Source organism: Chiloscyllium plagiosum, unplaced genomic scaffold, assembly GCF_037043375.1.
Source record: "Chiloscyllium plagiosum isolate Xiang-an unplaced genomic scaffold, Cpla_swu_hap1 HiC_scaffold_21, whole genome shotgun sequence".
Lineage (NCBI taxonomy): Eukaryota > Metazoa > Chordata > Chondrichthyes > Orectolobiformes > Hemiscylliidae > Chiloscyllium > Chiloscyllium plagiosum.
In genome coordinates, this window is record NW_028270159.1 from 5,455,742 (window position 1) to 5,469,422 (window position 13,681).

The window sequence follows — 13,681 nt, forward strand, 5'->3', positions numbered from 1 at the left end:
ACTTGGTTTCATGTCGACTATGCTGGTCCTTTTATGGGCTGAATGGTTATTGTGAGTGCCTATTCAAATTGGATGTGCACAGAGTTCATTCAGTAAACTCAGGGATAACGATTGAAAAGCTGCAAACATCATTTGTGACACACAGACTCCCAGAAGTATTGGTCACAGACAATGGGATGCTGTTTACCAGCAAGGAATTCACGTATTTCCTAAAGTCGAATGGCATTTGGCATGTTTGCTCAGATCCATACCGTCCATTGTCCAATGGTCTGGCAAAACAGTGGTCCAAACATTGAAGGCAGGTTTAAAGAAGCAGCCTATAGCTTCACTCGATACCAAACTTTCCTGGTTCCTGTTCGATTATAGGACCACCCCTTGCGCAACTACAGGGATAGCTCCAGCAGAGTTTCTGATGGGGAGAAGAGTCCGCACTAAATTAACCTGATATTCCTAGAGCTGGGGGTAGGATGAAATGGCAGCAGGAATGCCAATGCTGGCCACATGCTTTCTCTAAGCAAGAGAAACAGCTTACTTCAGCAGACAAAGTCTGGTGCCAGAACCTCAGAAATGGCCCTGCATGGGTATGAGGCGAGGTCAGGTCCAGTGATATACAAAGTTTGGGTAGGTGAGGCAGTCCTGAACAAACATGTGAGTCACATGAAAGCTGCTACCTCGTAATCAGGGTAGGAGCAAAACATATCTAGACCCTCAGAACAGCCATAAAGCCTGTCAGAAACCGTGGGTTCTCCTGCTTTGTCTAATGTTGAGGAAACCTCTCCTGAGATGCTCCAGGTGCAAAAGACAGACTACAATCTAGCACAGGCTGCCTGTGTCTAAGTCAAAGGGGCAAAAACACTTCAGGAGAAGCCACCAGAGAAAGACCAGGTCTACATCCCGAACTTAGTGGGGGAGGGATATTATGATTGGAACCAGGTGGATCTCATTGAATGTGACTCTTGATTGGGGTTGTTAACCTCGCTCCAATCAGGAGCCCTCGCTGACAGATGTAAACAGAGGATTAGAGAAAAATAATAAATAGAGGATTCAGAAGAAAAAAAAGCAAGAGATTGAAAGTCTCCTTACTTCAGGGGCTGACTCCAAAAAAAACATAATAAACAAGGGATTCAGGGACTGACTGAGCTAGCTGGTCACAGCCAGTGTACTGTGCGCATGTAAATAAAAGGTGACGTGGTGATGGATACCAGCCTTTGTGCAGCTATTTCAACCTGTAACCCTCGATCACCTATTGATCAAGAATCTATCTCATCCTTAAATATACACAAGGACTCTGCCCCACAGCTCTTTGTGGCAAGGCGTTCCAAAGACACTCAACCTTCTGAGAGAAGAAATTCCTCCTCATGTCAGGTGCCTTTTTACTCTGAGACTGTGCTGTCTGGTCCTATGACTCTTCCATGAGCGGAAACATTCTCTCAGAATGTATCCTTTCAAGTCCTTTAATAATCTGACAGGTTTCAATGAGATCACCTCTCATTCTCTTAAACTCCAGTGAAGAGAGTCCCAACCTGTTTGGCCTTTGCAGGAGTGACTGGGGAGAGTTTGGAGGAGAGAGAGGGGCACAGGGAGAGATGGAGTAACTGGATGAGAGAGTGTGGAAGAAATCACTTTGGAAGTAGCTTACTGTGTAGGGCAATGTTGGAGGGAGGGGAAGACATGTGACCAATGCTCAGTCAGACAGATTGTTTTGAGGATCATTTTCAAGGAGGAGAAAGTGGATCGGGGGAAATTCCAGAGCTTTGGTTTCAGGCAGCTGAAAGTCAACAGTGTGTTCAAAATCCTGAGGAGATTAGATTGAGTGAATCAGGAGAAGCTGTACCAACAGCAGGAGGGTCATTGACCAGAGGGACACAGATTGAAGGGAATCAGTATAACAAATCGAGCAGGAGAGAAGGAGAATGTTTTTGATGCAATGAGTTGTTGTGTTATAGAATGTTCTGCTTGAGAGGGAAGTGGAAGTAGATTCAACAGGAATGTTGCAAAGGGAATTGGAGTAATACAGGAAAAGGGAGGATTTGCAGGACTTTGGAGAAAGAGCAGAGGAGTGAGACTGATTGATTGGTTAGACAGACAGTACAGGCATGATGGGTGAAATGGTCTCTTTATGAGCTGTATGTTCTATAGGAATGCATTATATTAAACCTGAGTTTTTTGTTTGTTTCACAGTTCATGTTTTAATGGTGGGACTTGTGTTGATGGAATCAATACCTTCACCTGCCTTTGTCCGACTGGTTTCACAGGGAGTTACTGCCAACACAACATCAATGAGTGTGACTCCAGACCATGTCTCAATGCTGGCACTTGTCATGACAGCTATGGCACCTACAAGTGCACCTGTCCCCAAGGCTACTCTGGCCTCAACTGTCAGGTTTGTGCAATCTTACCAAATAACTAAGCCCTGAACACTCTTTCCTGCTGTCACATTCCCTGGTGGTGAGGCTGGAGGGTGGATAGAAGAGGTCCAGTCCAGCGGGTCCTGACATCCTGGACCATAACCTGACTGTCAGGGGTTTGGGGGCTGGGATGTGATATGGTGTGCTGCTCGGGTTGGATTGATAATGGTTAGTATTCACAGTCACACCTAGAGTGAGCACTCAGGGTGAGGCTGGTCAGTACATATCAGTGGCCTGAGTTGGAGGCATACGAGGCTGGGATCTGCAAAGGAGCATTTTATCAATTAAAGAACCATTTATTTGTAAACTGGGGTGAGAAAGGACTTAATGGCGGTTCTCAATATCACAACGGTCTGGACTGACTGGATTGGGAGCAACCATTCCTGATAGTGAAAGGTTAAGAACAAGAGGGCACAGATTTACAGAATCCAAAAGATAGACTGGAGATTTCCCTGGAGCATCAAAGATTCAGGAGGGACCTGATAAAGGGGTATAATATTATGAGAAGCACAGACAGAATGGATAGCTACTCCATAATTGGAGGGGTCAATAACCAGGGCATAGATTTAAGTAAAGAGATAGAAGACTAAAGCAGTGGCGAAGAGAAATGTATTTGATATCGAAGAGAGTATGGGTAAGTTTGTTGATGACACAAAGATTGGCTTGATGATTGACAGTGAGGAGGAAGGTGATAGGTTACAGGAGGATACAGATAGGATCAGGTTAGTGGCAGATGGAGGTTAACCTTGATAAATGGGAGGTGATGCACTTGGGAAGATGTAAAAGATGAGGGAGTACTCAAAGAATAGCAGATAAGCAGGATGCTCAGAGGAACAGAGGGATATTAGGGAGCTTGTCCCCAGATCCCTGAAGGTGACAGGACATGGTAATAGAGTAATTAAGAAGGCTTACAGAACAATTGCATTTATCAGTCTTGGTACAGATTACAAGAGCAGGGAGGTTATGTTGGAGGTGTATAGGACTTTGGTTAGGCCAGAGCAGGAGTACTGTGTGCAATTCTGGTCATCACACCATAGAAAGAATATGATCTCACTGAAGGGGATGCAGAGGAGATTCCCCAGGATGCTGTCTGTGAATAGAAATCAGCTATTCCCCTTAGTTTTAGGGCCAATTTTAAGGTGAAATGCAATTTAAAGAGGATTTGAAGAAAAATGTTTTCACCCAGAAGATGGTATGGGTCTGGAGTACACTGACTGGGAAGGTAGCCAAGGCGGGAGACCTCACCACCTTTCAAAATTACTTTGATGAGCACTTGAAATGTCATGGGCCTAGTGCTGGTAAGTGGGACTAGTGTTGATAGGTCAGTGCAGAAGTGATTGGCTGAATGGCTTCTTCTGTACTGTATGACTCTATAACTGTGACACTCAGAGGGTGGCAGGAGTCCAGAACTCTCTGCCCGAAAGGGTGGGTGAGTTGGAAACACTGATAACATCTGATAATCTCCAGGGCTTTGGGCTAAGAGCTGGGAAATGGGATGACTAGTCAAATCACTGAGGGCATGAGAGTGATTTAAGGTCAGGAGTTAACCTTGGGGCTGAGTCAGGTGAGAGGTTATAAAGGCATTGGGTTCACTATCTCACTCTCTTTCTCTCTCTCGCTTTCTGCCTCCAGAACCTAGTACGTTGGTGTGACTCGTCACCTTGTAAGAATGGGGGAACCTGTTGGCAGACTGGCACCACCTATCGATGTGAATGTCGGAGCAGCTGGACTGGCCTCTACTGTGATGTGCCCAGTGTGTCCTGTGAAGTGGCAGCCAAACAACAAGGTACCCTCCAGTGTGGATAATCGCAAACCCCTCCAACACCAGAATCAAACATCCTTCAAACTTCATTTCCCCCCTCCAGCGTTCTCCCCCTACCTCCCAACCGCCTCCTAACCATACTGCACCCTATCCCACCTCCTCCAACACACCCTCCATTCTGCCTCAGCTCACAGCCCTCCAACATCCTTATCACCTCGCCCCCACCTCTGATCTTCCTATACACACACATGTACACATACGTACATACACACGCACGTGCATACACACGCGCACACACACAAACGCCTCCCTCCCCCATGCTCACTCCACTTCTACTCATACTTCCACAAATCTTCATCCTCTGATACCTGCACACACTCTCTAACTACCCACCTCTTGCCCCTTCTGGGCTGTGCTGGTCAGTCATTCCTGTTGTTTGGTTCTGTAGGGCTGGACACAGAGCAGCTGTGTCGGAACAGTGGCATCTGTATTGATGCCGGGAACACACACCATTGTCGGTGCCAGGCTGGCTACACAGGCAGTTACTGTGAGGAGCAAGTGGACGAGTGTACCCCCAACCCCTGCCAGAACGGAGCGACCTGCACTGACTATCTGGGCGGCTACTCCTGCAAGGTAGGGTCAGACAGTCAGCAGGGTTAAAGGTCAGTGTCAGGGGTCAGTGTGGGGAAGGAGGGGCTCAGTGCGGAGGGAAGGGGGGGGGGTCAGTGCAAGGGGTGTGTCAGCCCATTGGGTCTGTATTGTCAAAACTGCACTACCCCCTACACCAGTCCCACTGTCCCACACTCTGCCCACAGCCTTGAATGTTATGACACTGGATGCTCATGCAAATACTTTTTAAAGGTTGGGAGGTTTCCTGCCTCAACTCCCCTCCCAGAGGGGTTTGCTGATCCCAGTGCCCTATCAGTGAAAAGATTTTTCCTCAAATCCCCTCGAAATCTCTTGCCTTTCACTTTAAAACCATGCCCCCTTGTTATTAACCCTTTGACTAAGGGGAACCGCTGTTCATGCCCCTCATAGTCTTATACATCTCTATCAGGTTCCTCCTCAAGCTTCTCTGCTCTGAGGAAAACAATCTGAGCCTATCCAGCCTCTCTTCATCGCTACAATGCTCCATCCCAATTCTGGCGAAATCGCCTCTGCACCCTGTCCAGTGCAATCACATCCTTCCTGTAGTGCGGTGACCAGAACTGCATACAGTGCTCCAGCAGTGGCCTAACCCAAGTGCTGTACAGTTCCATCCTAACCTCCCTTCCAACTACAGCAGAGGCATGTTGGTTTTGTAGCACTTTGGAGTGAGTGATGCAGGTGCAGGTTCTATATAAATGCATACCTTTAATTTCTATTGTGGGGTAGTAATGATCCTGCCACAATATTCTGTGCCTGGTGAGTTTTCTTGTTGCTGTGATTGAAATGTTTTTTTTTTAAATGTTCCTTTCTTTCTCCCTTGCAGTGTGTTGCTGGTTATCATGGAATCAATTGCTCAGAGGAGATTAACGAGTGTCTCTCCCAGCCCTGTGACAATGGGGGCACATGTATCAACCTCATCAACACCTATAAGTGCTCCTGTCCTCGAGGGACTCAGGGTATGCTAGCGGGCAGGAATGAATGGAATGTGGGGAGGTGAAGCTAAGTTTCAAGACTGACTGGAACACAATCCTTTTCCACATGACTGGCAGTGAAGCCGAGTGTGGCAGTGGCCAGTAATTGTGTTTATACAACTTGTGTTTGGGCAGCACATGGTGCCATCCCATTTCCTAACATTTTTTCTGTCTCCTCCCTCACCCTTCTCATCCTGTCTCTTGTTCCCCCTCTCTCCCTGCTGTTCCTCATTTCCTTTCTCCCATCTTTTGTTTTTCCCACCCCGTCTCTCATTCCCTATCTCTCGCTCCCCCCCGCCTGTTTCTCATTCTCCCCCGTCCTGTTTCGTTCCCCTCTCTCCCCCCCCACCTATCTCATTCCTTCTCTCTCCCTCCTGACTCTTGTTTTCCTCATCTCCCTTCTTTCTCTTGTTTCTCCCTCTCTTCCACCTGTCTCTCATTCTCCTCACCCCTCCTACGTCTCATTCTTCTGCTGTCCCTCATATCTCATTCCACCTCTCACCCACCTGTCCCTCATTCGACACCCCATCTATCTCTTGTTCTCCACACCTGTCTGTCATTCTACACCTGTCTCTTATACCCCTTTTATCACCTGTCTCTTGTTTTCGCCTCTCTCCCTCCTGTCTCTCATTCCCCATCTTCTAGGTGTGCACTGTGAGATAAACCTGGATGACTGTAACCCCCAGTTGGACTCTCTGCCTCTGGACCCTCGATGTTTCAATGAAGGACGCTGTGTGGACCGTGTTGGAGGTTACAGTTGCATCTGTCCCCCGGGATTTGTGGGTGAACATTGTGAAGGCGACGTCAATGAGTGTCTGTCAAACCCATGTCACCCTCGAGGAACCCAGAATTGTGTCCAACTCGTCAACGCCTATCACTGCGAATGCCGGCCAGGCTATACAGGTGAGGGGGGTTGGTGGGGAGGAATTGGGGTGGTGTGGGGTGTGAAAGAGAATGGGGAGGCATGAGGGAGAATGGGGCTTGGGGAGGTGAGACAGAATGGGGAGTGAGTGAGAAAGGAGGGGGAATGAGGGAGAATGGGGGAGTGAGGGAGAATGGAGATGAAAGAGAATGTGGGGGTTAGGGAGAACGGATTGGTGAGGGAGAATGGAGGGTGGATGAGGAGACGGGAAGACTTGAGGTGATCAATATGGATAAGGGATTTGGGGATTTGTAGGGAGTAGGTATAGGGTGGGGGTTACTTTTAGGGAGTGAGTGTGGGAGTTCAGGGCGATGGGATGGGGCTGACACTGGGTGCTTCCTGAGAGCTAATTGAACTCAATGTCTGTTATTCTCCAGGACTCCGATGTGACCGGATTATTGACAGCTGTAAGGACCGGCCGTGTCGAAATGGCGGGACATGCTCTGTCGCTGGGAACACAGTTCACGGCTTCATCTGTCGCTGCCCCTTGGTGAGCCTCACCTCCACCTTTCTCGCAATATGCTCACCTCCTCTGTCTCTCTCACAGCAGCTATGACCTGTCCACTCCTAACCCGTGTTTACAAGTTCTATTGCACAGACTCCTTACCGTAGATATACAAACCATTACAATTCATTCTAATTATTAATTATTAATGTCACAGTCTTGCTTTATTACTCTCCCCACACACTCTCTATCTTTCATGTTCTGTGATTCTCTGTCATTCTGTCTCGTTTTTTCTTTGTCCCTTCGCACACACTATCCCATCTCTCATGTACTGTCTTTCTGCCTCCATTAATCTCTCTCACTTATACGCTCACAATCTCTCCCTGCTCACTCTGTCACGCTCATTTTCTTTCTCTTTCACTCTCTGTCTTTGTCTCTCATTCTCTTTTTTCCCTCCTTCACTCTCTCTCATTGCTCTATGCCCCTCGCGCGCTCTCTCCCTCTCTCCATCTCTCTCTCACTCACTCACATTCTGTCTCCCATCCAACTCTCTCTACCTCTCATGCTCTCTGCTTCTCACTCACCCTCCTTCAATCTCACTCTCACTCACATTTTCTCTCTCCCTCATTCTATCTCACTCATTCCCTTGCTTTTACTTCTCTCATTCTGTCTCTCTTTCTCTCTCACTCTCCCCTCAATCTGTCACTCACTCTCTCAGTATCTCACTTTGAATCTCTCTTCATCTCTCACTCTCTCTCTGGCGCTCTGTCTTGCATGCTGTCTTGCGCGCTCTCTCCCCTTCAATCCCTATCTCTGTCTTTCTCTCCTTTACTCTGTCACTCTCTCTCTCTTCCCCCCCTCAATCTCTCTTTCTCTCACTTCTTCACTTTCTCTCTTCCTCTCACACTCTCTCTTTCTCTCCCCCGCAGGGTTATGAGGGAGCATCCTGTGAGAATCAGGCCAGTGTCTGTGGTAATCTGCAGTGTCATAATGGGGGAACGTGTGTACTGACGCAGGGGGGTTCTCCCCGCTGTGCCTGCCCCCTGGGACAAGGCGGGGTGGACTGCCAGCTGCCCACCAGGAACCCGTGCAAGTCCAACCCATGTTACAATGGGGGCACATGCGAGAGTGTACCCACTGAGCCTTTTTACCGCTGCCATTGTCCTCGCCTCTTCAATGGGCTGCAGTGCTTCATCCTGGATTATGAGTTTGAAGGAGGAAATGGACAGAACATCACGTTTCCCCCGAACATTGAGCAGGGCTGTGATAAACCCGAGTGTGTGCAGCTTGCCAAAAACCGGGTGTGTGAGGCTCACTGTAACACTCACGCCTGCGACTGGGATGGTGGAGATTGTTCCCTCAACTTCAATGATCCCTGGAAGAATTGCTCACATGCTCTGCAATGCTGGCGTTACTTTGGAGATGGGAAATGTGATAAACACTGCAACAATGTGGGCTGCCTGTATGATGGTTTTGACTGTCAGAGCATCGAGTCCCAGTGCAAGTGAGTCCCTGAGTGGGCCACAGGGGCATGGAGGGAGGGAGACAGTGGAGAGGCAGGAGGAGGGACATGGACAGGGAGGTGAAGAGAAAATAAGGGTCGGGGAGGAGCAGAGAAACGAGAGGACAGGAGGGGTACAGAGGGGAGGGAAAGAGGCAGGGGAGAGGGCAGCAAGGAGATGGTTTGGTTTGCAGGAGTTATGCTGATAACTGTGTCCACTGAGAGGGCAAGTGGGCGGTTGTGAGGGGCAAGAGGATCTGCCCAGGATATGTCTACTGGTGACCTCTGACCTTGCTAGAAGGAAGGCATGGAGGGGAGGAAGAGAGAGAAATACAGACACAAAGGGAAAGATATGAAGGAAGGACAGATAAAGCAATAGAAAGGAAACGAAAATGAGCATGGAAGGGACCGCTGGAGTGATGGTGCAGGAAAAGAATTTTGAGGATGGATAGAGATGGGAGGCAGTGTGGTGATATTCTGGGAAAGGGTATGATGGACTATCACTGTGTCCTGGACACTGATTAACGGACTTTTCCCTCTCTCCCTGCATTGCAAAGTCCCCTGTATGACCAGTACTGCAAAGATCACTATGACGATGGCCACTGCGACCAGGGCTGTAATAATATCGAGTGTGGATGGGATGGTCTGGATTGTGCCAATGACAAGCCACAGAAGCTGGCAGAGGGAACACTGCTCCTCATTGTCCTGGTGCCTCCTGAACAACTACTGAATGACTCGGTGGGGTTCCTTCGTGAGCTCAGCCACATCCTGCACACCAATGTCAAGTTTAAGAGGCACCCCAATGGCGACATGATGGTTTACCCTTACTATGGGAACAAGGAGCAGCTGCACAGACACCATGTGAAGAGGTCAATGGCAGAGGCCAGTGACCGAGTCATTGACGCATTGAGTCATGTCAAACGCTCGCTCTATGCACTGGTGTCCCCTCGGAGCCGCAGGGAGTTGGACCGGCAAGAGGTCAAAGGGTGAGTAAAGACAGCTTCTGCCCAGCCTCCATTAAAAAAAAAACCATAGCCACTATTTTGTAGAAATATTGAGGTGACATGGTGGCTCAGCGGTTAGCACTGCTGCCTCACAGTGCCAGGAACCCGGATTCAATTCCATTTGGGGAAAGGGTGGAGGGGTGGGGCAGACTTGTAGGGCCAAATGGCCTCTGTCTGCACATGAGGGATTCTAGGTGGGGGGATGATGTAAAAGAAGAAGAGCTTTCCTGGGTCCCCTGGGCCTAATATTCATCTCTCCACCAACAGACATTATCGGATCATTGTCACACCACAGTTTGAAAGATCTGGCTGGGTACAAATAGGCAGTCACCTTTCCTACATGATAAATGAGTTGATTGGATTGTGTATTGACTGTGAGGCAGTCTGGGATAACCTGAGGCAATGAAGGCACTATATAAATGTACACTGTTTGTATTTTTCCTTGGCTAGGTCGATTGTTCACCTGGAAATCGATAATCGACAGTGTTACCAGGCTTTCTCTGACTGTTTTGCCAGTACAACAGATGTGGCAGCTTTCCTGGGTGCCATGGCTTCCCAAGGCAGCCTCCAGCTACCATACAACATTGAGACTGTGGAGAGTAAGTGTAAGACTCTAACATGTCCCCCTACCTTCAGAGGATGCGGTGCAGGAAAAGAAAGCACACACTGTCTGTCAGACTAATTAACCACCTCTCAAAGGGTACCTCTAGTCTGACTTATCAGCTGCCAAATCATTAAGGCAAAAAAAGAAGGAATTGATCGGAGTGGATGAGAATTTGATATCTTTGTAGTTAGGATCAGTCTGTAATTCCTGAGATTTTGACAGATTAATCCTGCTGTGCTAATTTGATGATTGCTAAATCCTTTCCCTTCGTGAGCGAGACAAGAGTTCGACTTTCTTCAAGTCGAAAGAAGGAAAATACAAACAAACCCCTAGCACCGTTTTGGGACATTTTTCTTTCTTTCGTTTATATTTTTTGCAATTCTGATTACCCATCATTTAACTGACCTTGTTCAGAGAGTTTATCACACTGACTGAATTCTAATTTCTCTTCATGCCTCTGTATAAAATGGAACCCTCGCAGTTTATAACTCTGCACATACTGCTCGTGGTCTGTCTCTCCTTCTCCTTCTCAACCTCTCTTTCTCATCTATCTCTCCCTCTCCTTCCCTTTACCTTCCCCCCTCCTTCTCACTTTTCATTTCTTCCCGTCTATCTCTTTCTGTCTCTTCTTCTATTCCCTTTCTCTCTGTCTGTCCTCCTCCTCTTTCTTTCCTACTCTCTTTCTCTCTCCCTCTTCCTCTCTCTCCCTCTTGCTCTTCTTCTCTCTGTCTTGTGTCTCTCTCTCTCCTTCTGTCCTCTTTCTCGCTCCATTTTCTCTCTCCCCTCCCTTTGCACTCTTTCCTCTCTCCCTCCTCTTCTTTCATCTCTCTCTTTCTCCCTCTTCTTCTCTCTCTCCTTTGCTCATCTCTCTCCTTTCGCCTTTCCCTCCCTCTTTCTCCTCTCACTCCTCTTTTTTTGCTCTCATTCCTTTGTCTTCTTTGCTTCTCCCTCCCCCATCTCTCTCTCCCCTCCCTCTCTTCCTCTCCCTTCTCTCTGTTCCCAGTCTGTTTTGATCATTTTCTCCTCCTGCACTCTCTCCAGGTGAAGGAATTGTGACCATTCATGACGATAACCTATATCCCATGTACGTTGTGGTGTCTGTGCTCATATTTCTGGCCTTCATTGGGATGGGGGTGCTGGTGTCTCGGAAACGACATCGAGAGCACGGACAGCTCTGGTTCCCCGAAGGTTTTAAGGTGACAGAGAGCAGCAAGAAGAAACGCCGGGAGCCGGTGGGCGAGGATTCGGTTGGGTTGAAGTAAGTCAGGCATTAACCATTTGCTATTTGTTATTTATCAGCTGCCCAGACTGGAGAGTCAATGTGTGAGTGTGTGTGTGTGTGTGTATGAGTGTCTGTCTGTGTGTGAGGAGGGGTGTTTCCATTGAGTGTGTCACTACACCTTGGATAGGCTGTAACCTCTCTATTTAATGTCCGAGTGTGTGACTACAGTGACCTTCCCTGTCCCTTGAGCTTTGAACCTTAGCAAGGCAGGTACCATTCAATAGCACTTACCCTTCCCTTGCTCTATACCAGTTGGTCAAATGGCCACGTAGTGAGATGAAAATTAATGTTATTCTATTTTACAGTCATATCCTATCTCTCAGTGTCTCTGTACTCAGTTGTATATGTGTTTATCCTCTCTCTGTCCGGGGGTCTCTCTCTGTCCAGGTGTGTCTCTCTCTTTTTTTGTTCAGCGGTCTCTGTCCAGATTTGTGTCCAGGTTTTCCTCCCCTTATTCCTCTGTTGTCACTTTCCTCCATTTTCTGTTGATGCAGTTTGTGCCTTTGTTTTCTCTCTGTTCCCCATCTCGCTCACACTTGCACATGCTAAGCCTTTCACTTAGGGCTTATCATTGTCTTTAACCAGCTCAATCTCTCGCCATACAGATTTATACTCAAAGAGGCCATTCAGTTCATCTGCTCTGTGTTGGTGTTTATCCTGTACATTAACAATATCCAATTCCAGGGAGCTGCTCTGTTTTCCTTTATCTTAAATGTTGACCTGAATTTTGCTTCCATTACTAACTTTGAATGTAAAACCCTCACAACCTGCTCCTCTGAGGAGCTTCCTCAACCTATGTCCTAATTTCCAACTTAATCCTCTGCCTGTGTCCCAGATTCAAGATCTTGCAATCAGTGAAAGCAAACAGTTACGACATTTCCCATCTCTTAATAATGTTAAAGATCTTAATTCAGTTAGCCCCTAAATGTCCTCTGATCTAATGAAGTCAGCTGGAATTTTCCAGCTCTATCTTTTGTCTCTTCTCAGACTGGGCAGTTTCATGGTGAATTTGAAATTGAGAAACCTCAATATAGCTATCCAATGGAGACCAATATTATACATAGTCCATTCACTGTGGACTTCCTTAGGTTTATGTAGACTTACCATAAGATCAGAAGACCATAAGACCTAGGAGCAGAATAATGCCGTTTGGCCCACCATTTGATCATGCCTGTATGTTTGTCTACTCCATCTCCAGCCTTCCCTCAATAACCCTTGTTCTCTTTACTAATCAGGAACCTATCTATCACTGTCTTAAGTACACTCAAAGACTTGGCCTCCACAGTCATTTGTAGCAATGAGTTCCACAGATTCACCACCATCTGGCTGAAGAGATTCCTCCTCATGTCAGTTCTAAAGGGTTACCCCTTCACTCTGAGGCCGTGCCCTCAGATCCTTATCTCTCCTACTAGTGGAAACATCTTCTCCATGTCCACGCCCCTCAGTATTCTGTAAGTTTCAATGTGATTCCCCTTCATCCTTCTAAACCCCATTGAGTACAGACTGAGAGTCCTCAACTGCTCTTCATATGACAAGCCCTTCATCCTTGACAATCACCTGATGAAGGAGCGTCGCTCCGAAAGCTAGTGTGCTTCCAATTAAACCTGTTGGACTATAACCTGATGTTGTGTGATTTTTAACTTTGTACACCCCAGTCCAACACCGGCATCTCCAAATCATCCTTGGGATCATTCTTGTAAACCTCCTCGAGATCCCCTCCGATGCCAATATATCCATCCTTAGAAACTGAGCCCAAAACTGCTCACAATATTTCAGATGTGGTCTGACCAGAGCCTTTTACAGCCTCAGCAGTATATTCCAGATCATATATTCTAGCTCTCTTGAAATGAACGGTAACATTGCATTTGTCTTCCCAACTGCCAACTGAATCTACATATTAAAAATTCAAGAGAGTGAGAGGGCAGAGCTGAATATGGAGGCCATCATCAAAGAGAAGGTGCTAGAAAAACTGAATGGCCTGAAGGTGGATTAATCACCTGGACCAGATGGACTATATCCCAGAGTTCTAAGGGAGATAGCTGAAGAGGTAGTGGAGGCGTTAGTGATGATCTTTCGGGATTGCTAGAATCAGAAAGGGTCCCAGAGGACTGGAAAATCACTAATGTGACACCCC

At 47.4% G+C, this 13,681-nt stretch overlaps 1 protein-coding gene across 2 annotated transcripts in view; it reads left to right on the top strand.

The window, feature by feature from the left end:
• notch1b (notch receptor 1b) overlaps positions 1-13,681 on the top strand; it is a 112,183-nt gene that overhangs the window by 87,803 nt on the left and 10,699 nt on the right. For both annotated transcript variants that reach the window (XM_087998156.1, XM_087998157.1), the window contains 10 exons: positions 2,182-2,383; positions 4,041-4,194; positions 4,619-4,803; positions 5,642-5,774; positions 6,435-6,692; positions 7,089-7,201; positions 8,086-8,660; positions 9,215-9,643; positions 10,112-10,260; positions 11,307-11,523. In XM_087998156.1, coding sequence (XP_087854282.1) covers positions 2,182-2,383; positions 4,041-4,194; positions 4,619-4,803; positions 5,642-5,774; positions 6,435-6,692; positions 7,089-7,201; positions 8,086-8,660; positions 9,215-9,643; positions 10,112-10,260; positions 11,307-11,523 — 2,415 coding nt within the window. The remainder of the gene's footprint in view (positions 1-2,181; positions 2,384-4,040; positions 4,195-4,618; positions 4,804-5,641; positions 5,775-6,434; positions 6,693-7,088; positions 7,202-8,085; positions 8,661-9,214; positions 9,644-10,111; positions 10,261-11,306; positions 11,524-13,681) is intronic.